The sequence below is a fragment of the Watersipora subatra genome, chromosome 1 (assembly GCF_963576615.1).
Source record: "Watersipora subatra chromosome 1, tzWatSuba1.1, whole genome shotgun sequence".
Lineage (NCBI taxonomy): Eukaryota > Metazoa > Bryozoa > Gymnolaemata > Cheilostomatida > Watersiporidae > Watersipora > Watersipora subatra.
In genome coordinates this window covers 65729366-65757210 of record NC_088708.1, presented here as the reverse complement: position 1 = coordinate 65757210, position 27845 = coordinate 65729366, and the positions used below count along the sequence as shown (strand labels likewise).

The window sequence follows — 27845 nt, the reverse complement described above, 5'->3', positions numbered from 1 at the left end:
TTTAGATATCACTTCAATTGTCAAGTTGCAAACCAGTTCAAATTTTGCAAAGCATGTTCCTGAATTCGTAAGTTTAAAGGATAGTTTTACTGTATAAAAAAATCCGGTGTAAGTTTTGTTTAATGTGAATACAGCAACTATATAGCTATAGCTAACTATAAGCTATATAGCTAACTACATGTATAAGCTATATAGCTTTCTCTGTGTATAAAATACATATAGAGAACATAATTCCACAATTAATAGATATGCTGATGATGCCAGGTGTATGTTACTCTAATGACAACAACTAAATGCCATTGCAGTTCTCAGTTTGTGTTTTGATTGCACACCAGCTAGTTTTGCAATTAATATTGGGCATCAGCTCCGTTCAACACATCTTAGACTGCTATAATAGCACAATATCAAAATTAATAAATGTATTGCATATATAGTTTAGTAAAAACTGTACATGATGATGAAAAGAAGCAAGAACAACATCATAATAATTCTTTAGCAATAAAAAAATTTCACGGTTATCATTTTACTCGCTCGTAATGCCCATTAAAACCTGTGGCTCATGTAAAATTGCAGTCGCCAGGCAACGACTGAGGGACAACTGCAAAGTCTCCACACAACCAGGGTCAAGGACATCTCCCTGCAAAGTATTGACTAGTTGTCACAAAAGGAAGGGTAGTCGATAAGGAAGTTACCGTGGTTGAGATTCACAGAATATCACTTGAGACTCCATATTTCTAAATTTTGATGAGCTAGGCTTTTAAAGGAAAAATAGTCATAAAACACCGCATATAAACACAGTAAAGAAATTAATTTTTGCAGAAATAACATATGAAAAGTATCATCTACTATGGCGAGGGCACCAAGCAAGGGTGTAAAGTTGATGCGCGCTTGAATAGATGATAAACAAAAGTGAAATTGGCAGATATCTAGCTTTTTCAAGTCAGAGTTAAAACGGCATGCACTGAATAAAATAAACCCATGCAGCCATACAAAATCTATAGGTGTAAGAGAGAGCTCTAATCAGTCAACTTGGAGTTTTCTGCTCACCTTCTGCCCGGAGCTGGTTTGCTGCAGCTCACAGAGAGCATTCATCAACTCGTAGATCTGGCTGGTGGAAAACAAGTCCCTGCTCGTCTCCAACATCGGCAGCAATTCCACAAGCAGCAAGAACCAGTACCTGCAATTAATTTCGCATACAAGTTGGGAATACATTAGCACCGACTTGACCAAAATGGTCCAGGTCATTGAGAAATGCTACAATGCAATAAGGTGTCATCTCCGCCTAGAATATGAATACAATAGGTGCTCCTGCATCATAAATAATCCGTTCCAGGAACGTAGATGTTATAAGAACAGTAAAATGCATATGTAACTGCCTAATCTATTCCAAGATCTTTTCAAACTCATCCCTTTGGCCTTGCATGAAGGAAAAACATTTACTTAACTATTCTAATTTGTGTGCACATCTTCGATGTTCATTTGTAACGATTTGCTTAGTTTTTTCTAAACAGCTAAGTCTATTTTGCAAAGTGAATCTAATAACAAATCTTTCATACATTTATTATATATTTTATATAATAAATAAAGTTTTATCTGCGCGTCGTTTTTCTCTCTCAACTGTGGCGAGATTGAGTAACATTCAAATCAAATTTGAGAACCCGCCAGACTTGACAGTTTATGTTATATGAAATTTTTTTATGTAGTAAGAAGCAAAAACTTCACATGAATTCTTTACGTTATCTGAAATTTATGTTATAGGAGGTGTACTTTATGGTCTACTATACTTTGTATCATTGGACAAGTGCCAACACATCCAAAACCGCTACAAAACAGAGCAAGATCGTCTATCCTATTAACTAGATATACTATTGACTAGCTAAAAAGAAGACAGACGTCATGATAAGTTCATAACTTTGCAGAAACGCTTACATCTACAAGTAAAAAATTTGACACGGTGAAAAAATAGAGAACCTAAGCATCCTGGCTCCAGCTAGACAAGAAATGTCTTCCTATGGCATCCTAACAGACAATAATTCATGCTGTGCAGGTAGTAAAATCATAAGTGAACCTCTGACCATGGAAGTGGTTACTCAAACCACAAATCTGTAAGATTGTAAAACGATTAATGAATTAAAAGTAATAAACCTGGTGATATTTTAAAACTATACTGATGATTACAATAAGACTGCCCTGAGGTATAACAGGGTAAACAATAACTTCAACAAACTGATATCATAAACAAACTTATGACGTCACGGCATTTCTAGCTGTCAAACTGAAGCTAAGATAAGAAGTTGAAACTGAGGATCAACAAAAGTAATAGACATATAATCACACACAACAAATGCATGACTACCAACTTGGTTAAATAATATCATATTAGCTAATAAGAAAGGTCAACTATAGCCTCAGTGTTTACTACGATCAAGGTCATTTGCTTCCTCTAACAAATTATCTAATATTATGACTTATCCAAATACCTTGATCAGCATTAGTTAATTGCTAAGTCCTCCAATAGCACATTGTCGATATCCACAACCTGAAGTCTCGGCTACTCTCATTTAACAAAGCAATGAGTCATATGCATAATGTTTCATAACAGAACATCCAAAAGCCTACCTGGAAGGTGCCATTCTTGAGGAGATCAAATTCACCAACAGAGCGCAAGCTTGCTTCTCATTTCCCAAATCACAAAGCTGGTGGAATTCCCTCAATTTTGCTGCAAGAAATGACACCATGGCAAATGAAAGCCTCTGAATAGAAAGGATGAGGGCTGCAGTACAACATTATCAAAAGGATTAACAGCAGCAAAGTTTACTAATTTTGAAAAAAATTGCTCTATAACAGAACTAAACTGTGATCCAGAGTAGTCCCTCATGGAGCAACGGTGAACCGTTCAGCGTGTTTGCTAACAAGCGGGTCAATAGCAACTACAAAGTTCTACCATCACCTCTATTCAGCTGTCTATCAATTGATCCAACTGAAGAATCTATGCATCTGGCAATGTATTATTACCATACAAGGTTTCAAGTCTGAGGTTGTGTTAGAACCTTCTTTAAGATAGTCTTATTAGTAACACAACTGTGGAAGGTCTGGCGGTGAATTTAAGTCTAACATGTCCCACTGTTATAAACATCAGCCATATTATACTGCTATTGAGTTATTTTGAAAGTAGGTAAAATTTACTACTCTTAATTTTGACGTTTTACCTATGTAGCTAATCAAACATTCTATGTCTCATTTTTAACTGCAAGAGCATCATTAAAACGGCAACTTTAGAAATGTTTTTTTCCTAGAAATGTTAGTATAGTAGTTGTTGATAAGACTTACCTAAGAACAGGAGATTCTTACTCATGAGAAGCATGGTTGAGCCAAGGGCATCTAAAACATCTGTTGTTGTGTGCGTCTGCTGCCTGTAACCCTCTATAAACCTCTCTGCTACTATTGTCGCCATGTTTCCATCCTGGTTAGACACAAAACAAACGTGATACATAGCCTTTAGAACAGTACAAAAAGCATAGAGTGCAAAGCTAGGCAACTATAGTGATTGAGTAAGCAGTTTTGGGCAGCGGTTAGGTGAGATATATTAGCTATAATAGTGAACAATATTAGTCATAGAATGAACAATATTAGTCATAGAATGAACAATGTTAGCTGTAGAGTGACCTATATAAGCCGTAGAGTGAACTATATAAGCCGTAGAGTGAACTATATTAGCCATAGAGTGAACTATATCAGCCATAGAGTGAACTATATCAGCCATAGAGTGAACAATGGTAATTATAGAGTGAACAATGTTAACCACAGAGTGAGCAGAGTTAGTCAGAGAGCGAACAATCTCAGCCATAGAGGGAACAATGTCAGCCATAGAGTAAGCAATGTTAGAGCTAGAATCTTTTTGGAAGTCCCTAGTTGATGGCGAATGAAATACTAGGTTGGGCATTTAGTTACATAACAAATACACTAATATTGAAGTAATGAAAACCTTGCTTGCATCTACACATCCAACATATAATGGACACGAGCTGGGGCCAAAGCTGACTGATCATAACTGTAATACCTTGCCATGGCGGCACCAAGTCAGAGCTGATCCCAATCGATCTTCATTTACCTCTCGTTTTGCCATAACCCTGCATATACTTGCAGCTGCAACAGACAAATGCAATGATGCTGTTTTGTACAATTTGAACCTATTATGATGAGATGTTAAAAGCCAATCATCGTACTAGTTTAACGAGACCACATATACCTTGCTGTGTAAAACCATGTCTCTCACAAACATTGAGAACTTTGAGGGCTTTCTTTGTCGAGGTCAAGGACACCCGTGTTAAATATTCTTGCAAATGAAATCTACAAACATAACTCACAGACACCAAACATGGATATACTTTGACCAATTTCCATGTATGTATATAAATATATATACATTATATATACTTGCCATGAGACTATGATTGTGAGATTGAGAGAATGTGATCGACTAGTTTGAACGCGAGATAGGCATGGAATATGTCACACTGCATATTGAATGGTCATGGATCAACTTACTGCACTGCAATCTCACTCCTACTGCAGTCTTATTCAACCTTCCTTCAAGACTCGAAGGTAAATACAAAAGTGAATCAAAAAATATTTTCATGATGATCGTCAGATACAACCTATGAGCATCCAAAAGTGCATTTCCATGGGCCATAAATAATTAAACTTACATGCCAAGGTCAGGGCAGTGTTCGAGGTACCGCGCCCCAACTGGCCACAGTCCGTCGTGCTGCATTAGAGTTCCTCCATAGTCCAGTATGAGACTCTCCCTCATGTTTGTACCTACACTACAGACGCATACAGCAGGCAGATATTATCCCACATGAAATGAACTCACAACACAGGATATTCAACAATCGAAGGGATCCTAACAAACTTAGCAGCAGTAATAACAAACTATAAATAGAAAGGAAGAGTAGAGACTAATCACTCTTGAGCTGCCAAGCCTGTGTAGCTGCAATATATCTGCTGCCAGCAGTTTTTAGGCAAAATGCACTGTTGTATCTTCTTTAGACCTCATCCATTACTTATTTTAGGCAATCAAGGCTAATAGGACAGAATTTGTATATTAGTGCGGAGAGTCACTGACACCTGTTTGCCAAACTAAACTAAGAATGGTTCGATTTGGCGTAATTTCTTTGGCGGGCAACTATTGATGTTAAAATTCTTTCGGATCCAAATTATCTGGCACCCCGCGGTTTGGCACCCCGCGGTTTGGCACCCATCTATTATTATTCTTACCCAACTGTACTTAATACTCATTGCCAAAATCACTCTTAGAATTCATTAGTATAAACTTCAAGTTTGCTGATTTTTTACCCATCGGCAATTACGGAAGAAACGATGTTGAGCAAAATTCTGTCACAATGGATATTTATTTGTGTCTGACAAGGATAGCTACGAGGACCTTTTGATGAAGCTGATGGAGATATGGAGAACAAGAATGAATGTAAAGCTCATATACGCAGTAAAAATGATGAAGTGACGAAGGAATTGAATGACCATTCTAATCGCGGTTCAGCTGTATAATATCTATTTTTCATTATACACCAAAATGATACTTTCATTTCAGCGCTAAGCGGCTTGAGGCCAAAAAGTTAGCACCATAAAACTAAGAACCTAAATATAGGCGACCAAATATCGATGCAAAAAAGCACTACATCCAACTCAGTTTGAAAAAAAAACACCTTTATATTCTGAGAAGCAGATAATAGGCAAATACGTCTATTTTGCCTGCTTTCAATTAAAGACTGCTTTCTAACTGAAATTACTTGGAATCAATTTTAAAGTTCATCCTTAACTATCTTACGCAGTAGAGCGGTCAACTAGTTTAAGTGAATGTAGTGAACCACAGGCTATAAAAATCTAATAGAAATCTACACATCTCGAAAGTACTAAACTCCCTGTCTATTCTAATCTATATATATCGTAAAACCTTTAATTAAATGCCATGGCGCTCTATTTTTCAACCTTTCTCTCGTAGTGACGGTCAAAAGAGGTGGCATTCAAATAGAGGTGGCGTTCAATTAGAGGTTTTACGATATTTACCATAATTAAATATACTCCTATACTAGAGGGCAGTGTTCACCCATTAATCAAATCAAGATTACAAAACAGGTTGCTGACCATAGACACTTAATAAATCTTGACATAATCTTGTATCCGTTTCTACCTACATTTAACTCATTTAACTAGCTAGTTACTCTCTTACATGTTCAGCTACCTAAATGAAGTTAGTAAAATGTGTCTTGGGTTTTTCCTTACATGGCAATTGACTGTGATGGACATATCGCGATGGACATGCCTCGATAGACATACTGCGACGGACATGCCACGACTGACATACTTCGACGTACATACTGCGACGGTCCAACTTCGGAGGACATACTGTGATAGACCGTTTATCCACCTCTGGTCATTGTGGCTAGTCAACAATACTAACCTATTCTTCTCATGAAGGTAGCCAGCCTTATGGAACACATCAGCAAAGTGAGCGGCAAACCACCAGCTGTTGAAGCCTTCACTGCTGTATTTCATCAAGTCAATCATATTCCTTTTGAGGATGGAGAGGATGAGGTGGTCATGTGTGTCGAATGACTCGATCCCTCCACCTTGTGAAACACACTCCTGTAGGTAACCAGAGTTCACTTATACATAAAAACATGTTCATATTCAAAGATTTGTTGTAGAACCTCCATTTTCATCCCTGTTTGCTGATTCAACTGAAATTGGCTAACGGTCATTTTACTGAAAGTCTTGAAACCACTTGCAGCTAGACTATAAACATATAATATATAATTTGGGTTAAAAAGCATAACAAACCAGGGAGCAAAAGTCTTAAAATTTTTTTGGTAATAGCTTTGAAATTTGTGGTGAAATTTCAGCGAGCCCAACATGTTTGGCATCAAATAATTACTCTCACAACACATTGTAAGGCAATGTCATCAAGCAAGCCAGTTCTTCTATATGTCAAATTATTAAGAGGTAAATGCATTGCGGTGTTGAGATGTGTCAGCATATCTCTGAGCCTAAAAACTTCTCAAGGAGTGGGCAATCCCTAGGTTTTAATCTTACATAGAACAAATGAGTCAGGGAGTTGAAAAATGGTCTGTCAATGCACCATGATAGGTTCTCAACTATGATGAGTCAGAGATAGAGTTTGATCAGTTTATTATTATAACACTTTGTATGTTGTATTACTTATCAGGGGGACTCAACTGAGCTCTCACTGACCAGTGCCTGAACATTGCACCAAAATTATTAAAATGAATTAATATTGATACTTGTCAACTAGACTGAGAACTAAGATATCCTTGGCCCTCATAGAGTTACACTAACAATCGCTGATTACACCTCAGCTACAAATGAGGCTGACCTTTGAGCTTTAAAGGTTTACTTGCAACAAAATTCACATTACAGTTATTTAATAACAAAAGGTTCACCATGTCTTATTCTGCTGTGTTGAAGGTGCAAAATATGTGGAGATGTGATTACAAGCTCTTAAAAGCTTAAAAACGAACAGTTAATCGCAGCCATCACGAAAATGTCGTAGATTGGAAGACCAAATACCTGTACTGTGAATTTTGTTGCAAGTAAACCTTTAAAATTGGTTTAACATACCATCTAACAGCTGTGTTTCACTAGAGTCATAACATACCATGATTGAAGAGTCTCCAAACAACAATAATAACAATAACTAGATAAACAATAACAATGATAAACTAGGACAAGAAAGTAAAACAAGTATGGACAGCCTACTAACGCCGAGCAAGTCTTGAACATGCTGGAGCCTTGCGGTTGGGTGTCTGAAGAGAAGCACTGCAAGGAGATATGAATACCAAGACAAGGAGAGCTCATCCACAGTACTCCGTATTGTTTCTAGATCACCCACTAGTATCTAAAATAAAGAATTAACAATAACTAACAATCATAATCTAGTATCTATTATAACAAAAAGAGATATCGTCCAATCGTAATACAGAGCATCTTTGAGAGCTAATTAAAGTATCTACTAATCGTAGCCTAGCTGCTATAATAACAACAAGTACACACCAACTATAACCTAGTATCAATAACCATAATGTAAAGTATGCTCCAGCCGTAATATAGCGTTTTAAAGCACAAAGTAAAGTAACTAACAGTTATAATCATATGTCTACAATTAATGAGAATTCATCTATGAAAGCCTGTTACCTACAACAACACTAGCATCGGAGCTGAAGCTACAACAAGCCATTATGTGTGTGAAAGAGGGCATCCACAGTTCAATAATAAATGCCTATACTAAAGGTTTACAAGGACTGTACAATGATGCAAAGTGTCTACAATTTAACTGGACAGCTATATAAATAGTGGACCGTTTACAAGCCAATAATTAGTATCTATCTGAGCAAATGATGTATCTAGAGATCATGAGCTTATTTCTATAGAAGAGAAGTTGACTAATTACATCACATCAGTAATCTTTAACTGCTGCATCACTCGTTGCGCCGTTTGGTTCGGTGCTTCATTTTTTTTCCATTCATAAACACGACATTTTGTTTCGGCTCCCACTCTGTTATTACATGTTAACCATTTCTTTTACTACTATTAATTAAATACTCGTCCTAACTGTTTGCAATTGTTTCATAGACAATCTAAATATGTTTCTATTGTGAATATATCAGATTTGTAAATATTTTGTAGACATACTATGCCCATTCGCCAGTCACAAGTTTCATAAATTCTGAGCCACTGCAGAATGGCAGAAATGCAAAATTGGCACTCGGGTAACATAAGCATTTGTGCAGACGTGTGACAATGGTTCCCAGAAGGTTAATAACACTGATATACATGAATGTCACATACGAGAGCAATTTGTGTTATTTTAACGCAGAAGGCTCCCTGGTCTAACTTGCCCTTGACCTCCTCCTGCCAGTGCTGCCACCTCATCTCAAAATCAAGGATAGTTGAATAGGCTGTCTACAGGCAACAATAAAACAGCGAGTGATAGGAGCTAAGCGGCATGAATAGCTGCTAATAGCACAAGGAAATTGATAGTATATGAAATAGGCTAGTAACAGCATGACCTGGCCAGAACTACCACGTAGGTCTGGTTCCGTTAGGTGCTCTATGCCAGGTAAGGATGAACAATACAGTTAGGTTTCTGAGTATAACTCAAAGATGAAGAACGTTTGATGCTAGAAATATTCACACCTGAAGACAAATGATGTGGTCAGTGATACGTTGTGATCAGTGATACGATGTGGTCAGTGCTACAATGTGGTTAGTGATACGATGTGGTCAGTGATATGTTGTGGTCAATGATACAATGCACTCAGTGATGCGATGTGGTCAGTGATATGTTGTGGTCAGTGATACAATGTAGTCAGTGATATCATGTGGTTAGTGATATGATGTGGTTAGTGATATGACGTGGTCAGTGATACAATGCAGTCAGTGACACGATGTGGTCAGAAATATGTTGTGGTCAGTGATAGGATGTGGTCAGTGATAGGATGTGGTCAGTGATGCAATGTGGTCAGCGATATGATGTGGTCAGTGATACAATGTGGTCAGTGATACGATGTGGTCAGTGATACGATGTGGTCCGTGATACAATGTAGTCAGTGATACCATGTGGTCTGTGATATGATGTGGTCAGTGATACAATGTGGTCAGTGATATGATGTGGTTAGTGATATGATGTGGTTAGTGATATGACGTGGTCAGTGATACAATGCAGTCAGTGACACGATGTGGTCAGAAATATGTTGGGGTCAGTGATAGGATGTGGTCAGTGATACAATGTGGTCGGTGATACAATGTAGTCAGTGATACAATGTGGTCTGTGATATGATGTGATCTGTGATACAATGTGGTCAGTGATATGATGTGGTCAGTGATCCAATGTGGTCACTGATATGATCAGTGATACGATGTGGTCAGTGATACAATGTGGTCAGTGATACAATGTGGTCAGTGATACATATGGTCACTGATTTGATCAGTGATACGATGTGGTCAGTGATACAACGTGGTCAGTGATGCGATGTGGTCAGTGATACGATGAGGTAAGTGATACGATGTGGTCAGTGATATGATGTAGTCAGTGATGCGATGTAGTCAGTGATGCGATGTGGTCAGTGATATGATGTGGTCAGTGATACGATGAGGTCAGTGATACGATGTGGTCAGTGATACGATGTGGTCAGTGATGCGATGTAGTCAGTGATACAATGTAGTCAGTGATACAATGTGGTCAGTGATCCAATGTGGTCAGTGATACGATGAGGTCAGTGATACGATGTGGTCAGTGATACGATGTGATCACTAACTAATAACAGTATCAGTCAGTACCTGATAGAGGGGCATTTTATTGATACAATCAATAACATTCATCCAAGATTGTGAGAGACTATTGGCTGACTGCAACAGCTGCACTGCATCCTTCAATCGTCCTTGCAAGAGACACCCTAATATCTGCAACAATCACTAGCTGTAACAAGCTTTTTTCTTCTCAGTACAACACGAAAATTGCTGAAACTGAAAGGTTTGCATAAGCTAGGCTCAAGTTTGAATTTCTTTTCTTGGCCTCCCTTTCACTGATATATAACTAAATGCTGATGCCTAAACAGTCTGATATATAGTTTGATGAATGCCAACATCACAGTTCTTATTAGTATATTATACTAAAATTTAAAATATATAAGTTGCTTTTATATTTTTAGAGCAGCCAAAAAGTTGGTCTTCTTCGTTTAAAAGATTTACATAAATCCAATCCAAAACTATTTAAAATCAGTCAATAATAAACTTTAAAAAATTTGAAGCAGTCTAATAGTGGTATGACGTGGCTTGTGGTGATAGACAATGGTGATGAACAGATTAAATATCACCAGCATTTTCTACCCGAGGAAGTCAGATTATATAACGGAGCGGTCTTAACAGCAGTTGGGGCTTATCTCAGTAATAAAAAATACAATCTGCCAAACTGTTATGTAAAGGCTCTTCGAAGTCTTGAATATAAAGCTAAGAAAAAGACTCCATTGGTATAAAGGTGTTTATGCTACTAGTGCTGACGGTCAGTTATGTAACAACAACTGTAACACTCAATGTTTGTTATTAACCCATGCAGCCGCTTGGATGTAGTCATGACATTTGATTGGATTAAACATCTTATAAGGAAATTACTCCACATGAAAACAAAATTGCGCTGCATAATTAATTTCGCAAACTGCGTAGACTTCACCACTATCATGTTTTGACATAAGCGACTAACAGTAATTAACCAATGTAAAGTATCATAACACTAACAATAAAATAACTTCATGAATTAACTATATACAAATAGAGGTAACTACTAAGTAGCAGTATCATAGAGTTACTAAGTTTGATGCTAAGAGTTGTCCACCCCTAGCTATGCAAAAAGAAGACGACTCACTGCTGGCCAGTAGTTGTGATGGGATTCAACGTGTGTTTCTCTTAGTAGCTCTGTCAACATTACCTGGCAGTCATTAATATGGGCCTGTAACCATAGTAACAGCTGCCCAACCAGTTCTCCACCTTCAATACAAAAGGGATCCGTAAACCTTGGTGGTACGCCAGCCATATCACTATATAGCAAAGGGCAACAAAGAGAGATTCAATGATTGGTTGTCCTAGATCATTAACCCTTTCGCAAGTATATTAATTAATTAAACCTTTGTGTACAGAGTGAATATATTTGCAAAACGACTAGCAATTTGTACATAGGGATACATAAAACGTCATACCTTTTTTATTTATAGGAATAACTACATGAAATTTAAAATACATGTAACTCACACACATAGAAGTCACTACATTTAATATTTTTTGAAGCAGTCACCTTTGCATAACCCCACCGTCGTCGTGGATCATGACCGTCGGCACGTTCAGATTCATCACTATCGCTACCGGTTTCTGACTCTACATCGAAATCATTGGCATCAATATCGCTTCCACTGGAACAAGATTCATCAGTTTCAACCACATAATCAGCAATATCTTCCTCGTAGTTGGTTCTAGTAGCAATTTTTCGACGCGGTCGTTTCGTTTGACTTGCCATTAGAGATGCCCCGATTCTAAATTCACCAGCCGATTCAGATACCGATCCGATATACCGATCCTAATTGAAAAATAATCCGATTCAGATCTTTTGTGTTGCATAGATAGCTGTTCATTTTATTATGCAAATACAAACATAATGCAAAGAAAACATGAATATTATTGTATTTATTTGTTAGCATTTATGGAAAAAATATATATACATATTCACATACTGACATACCGTGCATGTAGTAACAAAACAGTCCATGTTTCTTGTAATTTGTAAATAAAGGTAATTAATGTTAGTGGTACAGTTCTATCTGTGATAACGAAGTCCCTCTTCTATTGTTGGATGAACTGCTGTGCCTGTACAAGTTTAGAGCAAATCAATGTTTCTTTTAATTACCGTTAGTGATTCAATTATCTCAGTAAGACGTCTCTTTCTTCCATCATAATCAATGTAGCCAAGCGTACTGAAGGGGGGATTCACTTGCCACAGATGTTGAAGGACAGACTACATACCGATACGAGTGGGGTTACCGTTTTCTGTACAATACAAACGATCCATTGTATCGTCAGGAACAAGAGCGTGATAGATAACTTTATGCGTCGACTGTTTAAATTACTTTCGTAATGCTAGTAAATAGAAATATTACACTGCGTTCTTGTCTCCCATTTTTGTTATCTTGTTCGTGATTGCCTGCAATAAATCCTATCGCTGTAATTGGGAAATACCACACTTTGTGTTTACGTTCTGGCTAAAAAGCTTCCTTCGCTGTGTTGATCAGGCTATAGACATGAAATAAATTGTGTGGCAGGCCTGAAATTCATTAAGTAAAAGTAAGAAGCTTACAGCTGATGATTTTTTATTAGTATAGCCGGCTAAAATACAGTTTTCTGCTAAATGGTTGATCTGTAAAAAGTATCGGAAGGTTCAGATTTTTCAAGAAAGATCGGCCGATACCGATTCAGATACTTGACACCCATATCGGCACCGATACCGATTTCGATACCAAAATCGGGGCAACTCTACTTGCCATTGTTTCGTTTCGATAGTAGTTTTAGGCGTAGTAGTAGTTCGCGATAGAAGATGTTTCGGTGGTAGTTGATCGTCGTAGTGACCATAAGAACTTTGTTCTTTTGTTAGGTTTGAATGACTATTATAGCGAACACAATAATATTATGTTTAGTAATATAAAGCTGAAAGAATATTTTAAGAACTAAACAAAAATATCCAATAACAAAACGGCTGACGAATAACGGCTTTTGGGATTTCCCAAACGACATAAATGTCTCTTTGCTCAAAACTCCGGGGGACATTAATGTCGCATCGCTTACGAAAGGGTTAGGGGAGACTGGTGAGGGTTGGGCCACGTTACAGTTTTTTGACAACAGTATCAAAGCAAAATCTATTACAACAATAATATCTTGTCTTAGGGTAGATTAAGGCGTGCTGCACATAATTTAACCAAATATAGTTGCAGAAAAGATTAAAATTTTGAGAAATTTAACTTTACGCAAATTAATTGAAACGGTCCAACTCTCCCTCGTGTTGGTGAGTGCTGGGCCAGCTTTCGGGAGAGTTGGGCCACACTGTAAATACTAGTAAGATTTTAAGTTTAAATCACTTGCCATCTAAAAAGTGAATGCAACAAGACAAAATTTCCATAAAGCATATATTTATTTATTGTACATGATAAATGCTCAAGTCAATGTCAAATATTACGGCCTGCACACATCTGCTTGACCCTCTGACACTCGTCGGCATGCCTAGGAGGAGCACCACTGCATCAGCCGTTACTTTGTTGTTACGGTCTTCAACAGTCGGGTAAATGAACTGGGCTGTGCTACCTGGTTTCCTTCTCATGAAGTTAACAGTTATATAACGATCTTTAATTTTTTCTACAACACCAATGTAGAACAATTCTGTTTTCCGTTGTGTCTCATACCTAACCAGGACATGCTCTCCAACCTGCAGAGTTTTCTCATTGACTACAGTTGACCTAGCATTCTCTTCTTCTGAATACTCCTCAGAATCTGTCAAAATGGTTGACAATTCACTTTCGGAAGTCTCCGACTCAATTATCTGCTGTTTCTTTTTAATCGTTTGGCAGGTTTTTTCTTTAACTCTCTTTGCCTGCTCTCAGCCGCAATCAGGTTCTTTTCTGGAGTATCTGTTAAAATGGCGGTTTTCCGGCGCTTCCTTGAAGTTTTTGTTTTGCGTGCTGGTGCTTTAGGAACAGGCATCAAACTCTGGGGTGTTACCTTGATATTTTCTGGTACATGATCTCTGGTTGGGGTTGGCTGCTCAACCAGTACTGGCAATTGATCAGGAGACCTTATGGGTATATTAAAAGCGGTTGATCTGGCCATTGAGGTAGCCTCAGGTTTGCGGCATGACAGTCGATGTCGCTCCTGAAATCCTTTAAACCATGCTTGTCCTACAATAGTTTCATGTAGACTATAGCTAGTATGACAATGCTCTGTTTAATCAGTCCAATCAAAAATTTAGTTTTATTTATTAGAAAATGTAATAAAGAAATTTATGTAGAGAGATAAGAAATGAAATTGATTTTTTATCAAATTTACTAAATATCAGCAAGATAATCTTACCAGCAGATGAATTTGTTGTCCAAGATTCAGGCATACTAATGTTGTTATGCATAGCAAACTCGTAGGCTAGTGCTCTACATTTACTAGGAGTGAGACCATGGTACCTATTGTCCAAGTCTCTTATGTGGTCAGCTAGAGCTTTCTCCATGAATGGGGGAATAGTGAGATTGAGATTCCGGCATTGTTGGTAGCCCCAACTGGTCAAGCGTTCTTGTGCAGTCATATTGATATACCGCTGTAATGTTGTTCTGGATACATTAAAGTGTGCCGCTGCACCTCGAACAGACATTTTACCATCCTTCACCTGTTCTGCTGCTTTGGATAGTCCTTCTTTATCCACAACCCTATCGGTTTTCCTCTTATACAGTCTGCCCATAATTTACTAAAAAATAATTAAGAGCAATCATCTAAAACTAAAGTTTGTTGCTTAGAAAATAATTTATAAAGTGCAAAGTGAGAGTTGAGCCACTAAAGTGAGGGTTGGGCCAATGGCCCAACTCTCCCATTTCAGATGACCCAACTCTCACCATTTCCAGTTTTAAATTTTGACATGAAATATTGAGAATTCAGAACAAAGCATGGCTAATTTTTTAATCTGAAAAGATACAATATTGTTACATGCATCCACAGATAAGAATGTTAACAACATAATAATACAACTTTTGGTGAAATTTTGTTACATTTTTCAACTTGCTAAATTTACTTTTAGTATGAAATTTTAAAGTTTTGTTGATTCTACAGCTTACCTTTGTCATTCAAGCTTGGCCAACATGGAAGAAAGGAAGTGACATCATACCTATTAAAATACTTTGTAAACAAAGCCATGTGGTTGTTCATTCATTGTAAACAGCCCCTGGCCCAACCCTCCCACTGACCCAACCCTCACCAGTCTCCCCTAAGCTATTTATAAATTTATCATAATTATGGCTGTAAAAAGTAAAAAATGTAAACCAATTATTTAAACTGATAAGGTAGAGTACTAATTATTACTGAAGGTGTGTACAACTATTCTGCATGCGCATGAACAATATCTAGCCACACAAAGAGCTATCTCCAAGTAGAACAGTAATTAAAAACGTAAAAATCTATCTGTATTTTGTTTCAACAAAATGTTTATAAAATATGAGTGTGTGCATCACATTTCTTTTAGAATGAGTAAAGAGACCTTCACCTCCAACTTTATTAAGGTCACATGCCCCACTAGAAAAGGCTTTGCTGCCGCAACCGATCATATTCTCTTCCTGCCCACTAACATCCCTAGTACAGACTAGCAAGAGTGTAAATTAAATGTTTCAACGGATCACAAACTCACAGAATAATATCGATTTGGTTGAAAAATTTGACCACTGATGTTACACAAATAGCCAATGACTTCGAGTCTGGCTACCAACACGCTCACAAAGAGGCTGGCAACAGAAGACTTAGTTTTGTTGTTTGACTACTCTATGAGAATTACTTGATGTGATTATTTTATTCATCGAATCGCTAGCATACAGCTAGCTAGCAAATACAGGTGGCCACTAGATATCAAGATTTATGTTGATGCACATTATTCAACAAGCATAAATATTCAAAAAAAATCTAGTATATTAACGCAGCAATTAGGGATATTAAAAGTACTCGTGGCACTCTCTATAGACTTAAGAGTTAACTGGACCAACTGTCGCTGTAAGTGTTGACCACATTATATATATATATATATATATATATATATATATATATATATATATATATCCATGTTCACCACAGAATTTCAATTAAGAAATACATACATGTATTTGATAGTTATGTAATAGAATAGCAAAGTTAATTTGAATTGTAGAAGAACTGTATCTACCTGATAGGAGTATGAGATGTAAGCCTGAGATAGAACAAATATAACCTAATCAATGAGTGTGAAAAGAGAGTAGCATTAGTTAAACTACCCGTGTATATTGTACTTGTGTTTATTACGCTACAAGGTTAGGCTGGCCAGAACCAGAGACCATACCAGTACCCACAGCGGGTACAATGACAAGTAGATAACAGGGCGCAGCTGGCTATTTGAGTATTCGAAGGCTATATTCACTGTGTTTCCATGCTTCGAATAAATTCAGAGTCGCTTCCACTCTGAATCATAAAAACAGTAAAATCCAAACGCATTTGACATCATTTCGATTCAGCAAATTTGAGTGATGTAAAAAATTTCAGCACACTTCAGCACACAATCAAGTGGGTCTCTGTTAGGAAAACGTTCTACTGCTACTTACTACTGTTTCTACATGACTTTGCGCCTTTTCATTAACATGTCAAGGATGGGTTGATAGTACGAGGATGATTACATAATTACTTTTTAGATCTCGTAATGGACTAAGCATAAATTGGAAAGTGATCCCAAATACAGGTTTACTTTAACCAGTTTCATTTTGGGAGATACATTGTATATCTTGAAACGATCTATATAGTGCAATTGTTGTAATGGTAGGGCGTGAACTCGTCAACAGCGGGCAACTCCGAACACAATTGAAGCATAAAAACGCAGTGATTATAAGACTGGTGACACGCGGTTAAGTAAAGACACGTGATTACTAGGTCAAACTTGATCTAGGCTGCTCATTGGCTAGCTGCAACCAAACATTCCTAGCCACTCGGCTTAACATAAAACCAAAACCCTAAATAAATTGCAAGTAATACAATTATGTCCCATAATATTTCGCATCTCTTGTCTTCTTCTTTTCTGCGTTATTAATTATACAATGCATGCCTATGCACTTGTCTAAAATGTTCTGTTTTCTTATTAAACACATTCCATCATTGTTCTCTGACTAACTATAAACTCAGCGGCCATGTTGATTCATCTGTTATGTCTTACGCTTGTAATTTACATTGACAAGACCCATATAGGAGAGGCGTTACACATGATAAACACACTTCCTTTCATAGAGAGCAGCTACACTAACAACGCAGCACAAGAAACATGCCCCAAGTGCAGGAGAAAATGCCTACTGAATAGACATATATGATGTAGTTCCTTGATGAGGAAGCAGGAGACAACAACTACCGACATACCCCGGGGCTCCTGGAAAAATATAATCTCAGCGAGACTCCACGCAGACTCACTGACCACCAGACTTCGCATGAGTTCCTCAAAGTGGTCTGCTTCCTCCCCGGTATGTGTGACTAGAAAACAAAGATACAGATATATGGCAAGCTCTGCTTATTAAACACTGCCAATCAAAATGGTATAGCTACAAGGTCCATAAATTCAACCGTTCAGACAGAGTGTAGTGATGGCTGTCCAGAATCTTTTTAGCTGTTGCACACGACGTGTGATGTTAAAGGAACTGAAGAAGAATGAGGAAAATGAATCCACTGTAAAGGCAGCAAGTTTAATTAATTCAACATGTTCTATGATTGGTCGAAGTATATCTGGGCCATTAAAATGAACGGTTGTGATAATTTTCTCACTTTATTCCCACTCAGAGTACTATTGGTTATAGTAAAGGATTATCATTGCTAGCTAGTTGATCATCTGCAGAGGATTGCACAAGTTTGATATATAAAACTGTTAAACTTGTTACATCTCAGGAAGAAGACCATTAGACAGACAATCGATAAAATGGCTATATATTAGTGTGACATCATAGCATAGCAACTTGTGACTTGTAGGCAGACCTAAGGTTTAGATGCATGAAAACCAGGCGAAGAATGGAAATATGCATGCAGGGATTAGCAGATCAGACGAAAAATTTTAGATGTAAAAAGTATGGACTACAAAAATAATTATAACAGTAAAATATTTCAGCCCACTACAGGTTATCATAGCTGACCAAAGATCACTACAGCTGGTCAAAAGTTCCTACAGCTGGTGAAAGGTTACTATAACTGGACAAAGATCACTACAGCTGGTCAAAAGTCCCTACAGCTGGACAAGATCACTACAGCTGGTCAAAAGTCACAACAGCTGGTCAAAGGTCACTACAACTGATCAAAAGTCACCACAGCTGGTCAAAAGTCGCTACAGCTGGTCAGAGGTCGCTTCAGTTGACCAAAGGTCACTACAGATTATTAAAGGTCACTACAGCTGTTCAAAGATCACTACAGCTGGTCAAAGGTCACTACAGCTGGTCAAAGGTCACTACAGCTGATCAAAGGTCACTACAGCTGTTCAAAGATCACTACAGCTGGTCAAAGGTCACTACAGCTGGTCAAAGGTCACTACAGCTGGTCAAAGGTCACTACAGATTATCAAAGGTCACTACAGCTGGTCAAAGGTCACTACAGATTATCAAAGGTCACTGCAGCTGGTCAAAGATCACTACAGCTGGTCAAAGATCACTACAGCTGGTCAAAGGTCACTACAACTGATCAAAAGTCACCACAGCTGATCAAAGGTCACTACAGCTGATCAAAGGTCACTACAGATTATTAAAGGTCACTACAGCTGTTCAAAGATCACTACAGCTGGTCAAAGGTCACTACAGCTGGTCAAAGGTCACTACAGCTGGTCAAAGGTCACTACAACTGATCAAAAGTCACCACAGCTGATCAAAGGTCACTACAGTTGATCGAAGGGCACTACGACAATCTTTGTAACTTGTCAAAAGCCACATCGGTTGTTTATATATCATGAAGCCTGCTACCAGAATTTCAAGTTGATTAAAAGCTAAACATTCCTCCCAGACTGCTTACAACCCATTTTAGATAAAGGAGTCTACAAAACATGCAGACCTTGCACCGAATGCATATCAATAATAGAGCTTTCAAAGTTGGTTAGGGAAGAAGGGAATTAGCTACCACTTACTTAGAACTCTCTGTGTCTCTTCGATAGACAACTTGATCACAGCTCTGTATGATCGACTGTAGTGCCTACAAACGGAGTGACAAGAGCTCACATACCCTTATAAGATGGAGTAACAAGAAGATTAAAACAAAAATTGTACAATGCTAGTCCTAGCTGACAGATTTAACTGAATAGTTACAATATCTTACAGTATTTCATCAACAGTCATTGGTCGTTCTGGCTCTCTCTGGTTAGCTAAGAAGACACCTGCAATGAAGAATAGAACTGGTTGTTATGTATGGACAAAGATACTTTTAGATTAAAAAATTTAACTCGCATTTGCAAGGATAAATGAATATCACCAAGTATCGTGCGTGGGTGGGAGCCATTTTATGTATGACATTTGTGAGGATAAGAACAGGCTATAAATTGACAGATGAATTGTGAAGATATGAAACCAATACCTTCAACCATAGCTTTAGATAGAGTCATATGTTATTGTACTAGCTACCGATTAGCAACCAAACTCTGCCAAAAATATTGATTGATTATATTTTTATCTTCAATATCACCGCTAATGTTAAATTATTCCAAATATTAATCTATTTATTTCGTGTTGTACGCTGCTTGGGTTTATTTTACTCATATCTTTATCATTGTTATTACACTCTTTTTTATGTAAATGTTATTCTGCATCGACCTCGAGGCAGCGAGGCAGTGAAATTGATGAATTACTCATGACTTCTTTGGCCATCACACTAACCAAGCCAAGGTTTCTTTCTAGCCTTTTTCTGAAACCTCAAGTTTCCAAATTGCGGGCAGGTTCACAAAATGTGCCGTAACTATCTTAAAAAGCCCAATTTACAAGATCGCAGAGGCAGTTATTGATTCATCAGCGATTTATGCGAGTGTTGAAGATTTCAGATAAATTGGGGTACATGCTAGAACTTTGAATCAGCAGCAGACGCTTAGGACAATTGGACAATAAAGTCAAATTAAATTTGGCGGTATTTTGGTGATTTGGAGTATATCAAAGCCCTGGTGAATATGACTAAATTTAATAAAAGAAACTAGTTCGTTATGAAGGTTTTAACAGCAATGCAGAGGAGATAACATCGAAAACTATGTGGACAGATTTTTGAATAAACTGAATCGCCTCAATGTGATATGTGAAAATCTAATCACTGGTGATTTTACAACAATTGGTTATTCCAACTCTATCTAAAAGTGGCTCAAAACGGAATTTATCAAACTGTTAAGCGCTGAATTAAGACTATAATTTAATGTTGAATATATAATCCATGTAAAGTTGATAAGTAATTGAATTGATAACCTATCATTGTAACAAATTGCCACTGCCCTGAAAACGCCTTAAAATCATATCAGTTTTTTGATATTTGAAACTAAAGGCAATCCCAAAAAAACTTTTGGGAACTTAATGGTTTCTACACAATTAGACATTGCGCTGAAAGTCATCAGCAAAATGGCATCTTCCCTTCGACAGCGTGAAAACTAGCCAGCTATAGCTCATGATAAGAGAAACTATACAGAGGCAAAACTTTTCCCTAATTAAATGTTTGTACACATCAAGAGTTAGTTTGACAGGAAACAGTCCTACCTGACATCTCATTGATGAGTTTACGTACTACTCTGCAGTCATACTCCTTCCTGAACAAGACTTCATTGATAACTACTTCTCCAACATAACCACTGGGTTCACCTGCAGGTAATGATCGTTGTGGTAAGAACTGGGCAGATGAAAATGTCCCACAGATACATTCATTATCAAATTCATGCAGATGAAAGCTTTTAATTTCCCCTTATTTATACTTGTGAACAGGTTTTTATCATGAATGTAAAGTAAATGAACTTTATAAAACAAGAGTCTAGCCACATCACAGTCAAAGCTTCACTAAATGTGGTAACCTTGAAGGAGGCGTGACAGGAAACGTTTACAAATGTCATTACTGTTATAGTTCTATATTTTGATCCATGTACAAATCAATTTTAAATTATCCCCCTTTGTGCAATGATATTTTCAAATGCTGCCAACTATGCATTTTAACTGTCGCCTATGCGATACTTCATATAAAAATGTATAGGAAAATTTTTTTAAATGGCGGCTTGTATATTTCTGGAGTAGCTAAAAAATAGGATATTCCACGTGTATGCCTACTGATTTGAAATATTTACTAGACAGTGGAATGAAATAGACATAGAATCCTTAACAATGTGTATCTAAAAATCTAAGCGTGATAGTAATGCATATTAATATAAGTTGTTTGACTAATAGTCATTTTCATAAAATAGGTCGACTCTGCCTCTATAACGCCTACTTTAAACCATAACTGTCACGAACAACTTTTATCGTATTTACTAGGTAAATCAGACACGCTGATTCCGATTTTGTACTCAAAATAAAGATTAGTCCACTAACGTTCAAAGTCGTTTAGGCTTTTTTAAAGCGTTTCAATATCCGTTTCGAAAACAACACAATCGGCATTACAAGCTCCGCCCATAAATATGTGACGAAACCTAGCTTTTTCAGAAACGGAAGTTAGGAATGTTTAGTCCGATTTAGAATAATAGAGATGGGTGTCTTAAAACCCATTATTATCTAAATCCAGCCTGTAAAATAATTTCAGATTTTTATGAAAGGAATATAAACTATTTAAAATTGCTCGCAGCTTGTCACATGATGTTTCAATGGGCTGGACGCCGAGAAAAATGAGCTCAAAAAGCGCGGTTTTATCACGAGCTAGCGTTGTTATCGCGCTTTTTAAATATGCAATGCTAAATAGCTTATCTACCTTTCAGGAAAGACTGATATTATTTTTAAGGCTGAATTTAGACATTAATGGATTTTAAAACACCCATCTCTATTATTCTAAATCAGTCTAAACATCCCTACGTAACTTCTGTTCCTAAAAAGCTAGGTTACGTCACATATTTATGGGTGGAGCTTGTTATGCCGATCGTGTTGTTTTCGAGACCGATATTGAAACGCTATAAAAAATCCTTCATTACTCTGAAAGTTAGTGGCCTAATCTTTATTTTGATTACAAAATCGGAATCAGCGTGTCTGATCTACCTAGTAAATACGATAAAAGTTGTTCATGGCAGTTATGGTTTAAAGGTTGACTTGCAACAAAATTCACATTACAGTTATTTGATATGAAAAGATTCACCATGTCTTACTCTGTTGTGTTGTAGGTGCAAAATATATGGAAAGGTGATTACAAGCTCTTAAAAGCTAAAAAACGAACAGAAAATCGCAGCCACACGAGACCGCCGTAGTTTGGATTCCCTTTCCAAAACGGCTCAAATGTGATGTAGTTGTGAGAGATGGTTTCTGTTTACACTTTCATGCAATCTTATTCGTCGAAATATTTTCACAGATATACTTCACGCATTCAATAAAACTATGTCTATTGTTCTTACGCATCAGTTTTATCGTCATCGTAATGTTGTCACTTTTAGCACTGATATCTTATAACTTACCGTAAAAATTCATTAAACATTTTAACCTTACCTCGAAGGAGTACATATCAATATCTGATAATCATGACGAGCCTGTTGGTCACCTGAGGTAATCGAAAAGTGCTGCAAAAATTATTTGCGAAGTATTGGGTCACATGATCAGATTACGACTTGACAATTGAATAATGCCGAAACAAAACTGCAAAGTAGCGAGCATCTATATTTGATACGGGGTCTTCAGTAAAACCCAAAGTGTTTGTCATAAACTAGTACTGCGATAAGTTTTATATTGAGCTTTGTATTGGCCTTTCAATTCACATGAGAACATACGTGACAAGACGACAACCAAATTTCATGGCTACGTCATCGAAATAAAGAGATTCCAATCTACAGCGGCTTTTCGTTTTTGAGCTTTTAAGAGCTTGTAATCACATTTCCACATATTTGGCACTTACAACACAACAGAGTAAGACATGGTGAATCTTTTGATACCAAATAACTGTAGGCCTAATGTGAATTTTGTTGCAAGTCAACCTTTAAGAATGCCCCAAAACAGAAAATACTGACATATCTACGGACTTGTTACAAAACCTACCTGAATTGCTAGAGTCACCCAAGCCATGGACGGCTAGAGAGTTCTTTGGACTGAGTACACCATGTAGAGGACGTCCCTTACAGCACTGCCCTGGCACAAACTAAAATCGTAGTAAATAAGTATATGATCGTAGTTATATAAAGTATTTGATATAACTTTACATAATAAACTTATATCAAATATTAACTCACATATTATTCGTTATTTCTGACAGCGCCGACATCAAAAAGGTAATAGAATAAGATATTTTGATAATAGAACACAACTGATTAAAGTTTTACCACAGCCTAACCATATGAAGTCCTAGATTTCATTGAACAGTTTAAAACAAAGCTATTACACAACCTGTTTAGCAGTCTAGCAGCATCTATTTCATGAAAAAGGACAAGTGGGGAGCATACAGAAAGGCTCAAGTGAAATACCTCAGGCTCTAAAATCAGTCAAGGTATGTATATATTGCAGGTATATAATAGCATCAAACGCGATTAACTAGCACCAAATTTTTCAAGGAAACCATTCTAATATTTGCTCTTTTGACTGCCTCACAAAAATAACTCAAATACATTTTGTTATACCGCATATCACGCTAATAGTAGTTTCAGGGTAGATATACTTGGTCACTCTTAGAAATTAGAACAATATTGCCAGGGTTTCAGGCATAAGACAGCTGATTGAACTGTAAACTAAGGAGCATGTCTAAGCCTAAAATACATTCTTGCTGCTGAGGATTATGACGTTTACAATTATAAAAAATGGATAATCTTGCTCCAATGTTAAAACAAGCTGATCGTTGTTCATTACAGGCCGGCTGAATAACTTTTCAAATTACAAGTAAACTGAATCAATTTTTTGGTCATTTCGTCTGAGGAATTCTAATCCTCTTTTGAGCTCTTGTCTGTCTTTGGAAAGTTCTTCCATCTTTTATACAGACTCACATGATTTTTATGTCTCATTCAGTTTGCTGCACTCGTTACCGCCTTATATTGTTGGAGTTCATGACTTGAGCAAATTCGAATACTAGTGTTTTTGTGGTTGGCACTTTTGTGTGAAGTTATGCGGAGAGAAAAAAGTTGAAAAGTCTTCATGGTTTCACATGGAAAGCTTGGCTACCAATAAAAAATTGGAAAACTTGGAGAAGAGAGAAACACAGTTATTCGCCCCAAAAGGTAAATGCAGCAAGCAATAACATCATTAATTACTTTGTCATGGGTGTCAACTCTCTTCAAGTGAAGAAATTGATATGTATAGACAATTAGGTTATGACCTAAAATGATATAGAACGTATATAGATTCACTTACCTTTTACTAATAATAATTAAGAGACCTATTGAACAACGTACATGTATGGTATGTTGCGCTAGTATCGGTGGAAAATAGAAAATCGGTGATAAACATCTAAATGCCATTGAACACGCTTACATTTTGGTTTTCAATTGTTTTAGTTTATTATAAAAATTTCATCTACTACAGCTCAGATTTGACTATTACTACTTTCAACTATGCAGAGGTACTACAATAGGCACATGAGACTTTACTCTTAAATATAAATAGACCTACCCCTGATAGATGTCACAGGCTACATAATTTTGCAATCACATGGTCCTTCCCACAATTCAAAATGGTTTTAATAAACTTTTCCTTTTAAATGTATACTGAGACCTTAATAATGTAAATAGCAGACAAGCATGACTGCCTCATAGTTCATACTGAAGCCAATCTTTCATTTTTCAAGGCTTACTCAAGGAGATTGCTTAAAGGTCCTATTTCACTATGTCAGTGTGAAACAATCTGCTAATACTATGGTATGAACGAGTCTCTTACAAATATTCACTCAGTTTCGGCATAGTTGAAGCAGAAGTCTTTCTGTAACTGCCTGAAATCTACATACACGTTTGACCACTACTCGAAAATGTCTACAATTTCAACCAACCATACCATCAGGCTCAATTGTTTAGGGCAATTAACTACGGTAACTTGACAGAAAATAATCAAACCTGACAAAGCCTTGACAACCCACACCATGAAATTCATAACCAATATATGTAGCCTCGATATTGGCAGTAGCCACAAATGTCAAGTAGGCCTACACAAAATCATGCATCATGTTAACCAATTAATTAACCAATGGAAATTAGTCTCAGTCATGAAAAAAACCGTGCCATGACCGCTGGATTTCCCATAAACAGTATTAAAACATCCCCAGCATATTATATATTATTTAATATGGTTTATTAAAAAGTAAGGATGGTAATAGCATTTGAGAAGCTATTTGCTTTGCTTATTTTATTTGAAATACATTACTAAAAATCATGACAACACCAACCAAGTTAACAAATAATTTGAATTGAGGAAATTTATCAAACCAGAGAAAAGCTTCTGGTTTTCAACAGATTTAACTGCCCAAGGAATTATCTAAAAGATTTCGTGAACAATTTCAATTTACACCAGTAGCTTTCACATAGTTACAAATAAAAGCACATTTGTGACACTAAACTTTCTGTAATCTCTGTTCATTTGCATAGCTATTCCCACCGACTTAGTAAAAAGATTGCCATTGTCCACACATTTGCCTTTAGAAGTTGTTTGCTTTTTAGAGGTAATGTAATGGGTTGCGTTAAAATTTCTTTTCAAGACCACAACGGACTTATTTTATCTTGGTTTTCTGCGCCCTTTTCTCAACTAATTCGGACACAACCCTTGCTTGACCACGTTTGGCATATGATTCTACGTCAGCAAAAAGCAACACAATGTTTAATAAATTATATAATCGCAAAACCATTAAAAGCTCCAACCAAAAAGATATTAGTAATATGTATAAGCAAATATGAACCAATTGATTGATATTGTACCATCAATTGTTCTGTTTCATTTTCTTCTTTTTCGTGTAGAAAATGTCCAAAGGGCTGCGCCATTTTTATAGCTTGCGATATTTTCGTCTTTGGCGGCTGATTTTACAAACCTATCGAACGTAAAACATAATTCTATAAAGGTATTGCCAATCTATACATAGAAAGCAAATTTGTGTTTGTTTCATTGAACTTGTTTGAAACCATAACTGAGAACTGAAGAAAATGTTACTAATAGACAAGCTGTTTACAAAACACGAGTGGCCACGAGTTTACAACTCCAACCTCAACCCAAGTTTATGGAATAGGTATAAAACTGTGTGTTGATATGTATCAATGCCAATATACGTAAATAATATATTTAATATTATACATATTTGTGTCTTTTTAAGTTTTTACTAGGCATATATGCAAATTTTAACTAGCTGCAAAAACTATTCTTTCAACATTATTACTTATATACATAAACAACATACTTAATGCTGCTACTTGTCTTATTTTTTATGCTGACGATACATTGGTAAAGCATACCAGAGAGTTATCTCTACTACACAATTATGTTACTAACTTCTAGTCAAACATAAACGCTGTACATAATGTAGCTGGCCCTCTAAGTAAAAGATGCCCTTCAACAACTCAGAATGCCTATAGATTTGAAGACACTCCCTTGGAATGGAAGGAGAATATAAAGTATCTGGGTGTCACTCTCTAAACTGACATCAGATTTGAAAAACACAAAAAAAATGTCCGTAAGGTCCTCGGGATGCTGATGTATGTATTATATAATGCTCCTAACCAGGGCCATCTCATAGCATACACCAACCTATGCAGACCAATCCTAGAATATGCAGACATGATGTAGGATTCATTTTTAAAGAGCATCCTACATGTAAATGATGTCGAAATGGTGCAGAATGATGCTATAAGATTTATAGCAAACTTAAAAAAGGGAAAGTGTAAAGGACGCACGGAAACAACTAGTCTTTCAAACTCTTCAAAAGCAGGTTAAACTTGCTGACGAGTCTTCGGAAAGCAGAGGACACTCACGGTGCGTTCTCATCAGCCTATGACGAGATAGTAGGTAATAGACCTTTTTCCTCACATAAATTTCCCCCATTGCTATATTGGAGTTGCCTTCTTTAAAAGGGTATATTTTGTTAGCAATGAATTGAAGAATATGATATAACAGCTTGTAACCATCAGTTTAGTATTCAGATGCTCTTAATGCTGCAACAGACCGTATAGCTTTTGGTTGTGGAAAATATGCACAAATAATATTGAACGCTAGATTTTGCATTGTTAGAATATTCAGCAAAATATTTCCAAAAATGCCCTGGCCTAGCTGCATATATCAACTGAAAGAAAAATCAACAACTTAGCCATCAAAGAAAACACATCAGGCTCACAAGTTCTTTTAGTATAGATAGTTCATCGATGGGTGCGCTGCACTGGGTAACCAACTAAG

The 27845-nt window shown here is 36.8% G+C and overlaps 1 protein-coding gene across 2 annotated transcripts; it reads right to left on the bottom strand.

The window, feature by feature from the left end:
- LOC137404251 (nuclear pore complex protein Nup85-like) lies at positions 1-26496 on the bottom strand. 2 transcript variants are annotated; one of them, XM_068090438.1, is made up of 18 exons: positions 26384-26496; positions 23535-23634; positions 21078-21179; positions 19669-19726; positions 19481-19545; positions 17746-17856; positions 11459-11580; positions 10378-10500; positions 8887-9000; positions 7802-7936; positions 6482-6666; positions 4710-4826; positions 4250-4350; positions 4061-4146; positions 3331-3463; positions 2620-2719; positions 1044-1177; positions 1-633 (listed from the first exon to the last, which is right to left on the bottom strand). In XM_068090438.1, exons 1-18 carry the CDS (start codon positions 26444-26446, stop codon positions 524-526), a joined length of 1959 nt encoding a protein of 652 aa, XP_067946539.1. In that variant the 5' UTR covers positions 26447-26496; the 3' UTR covers positions 1-523. The 2 variants fall into 2 exon arrangements, with proteins under 2 accessions (XP_067946539.1, XP_067946531.1); XM_068090430.1 differs by having other exon boundaries at positions 1-637; positions 1048-1177.
- Between the last annotated feature and the right edge of the window lie 1349 nt (positions 26497-27845).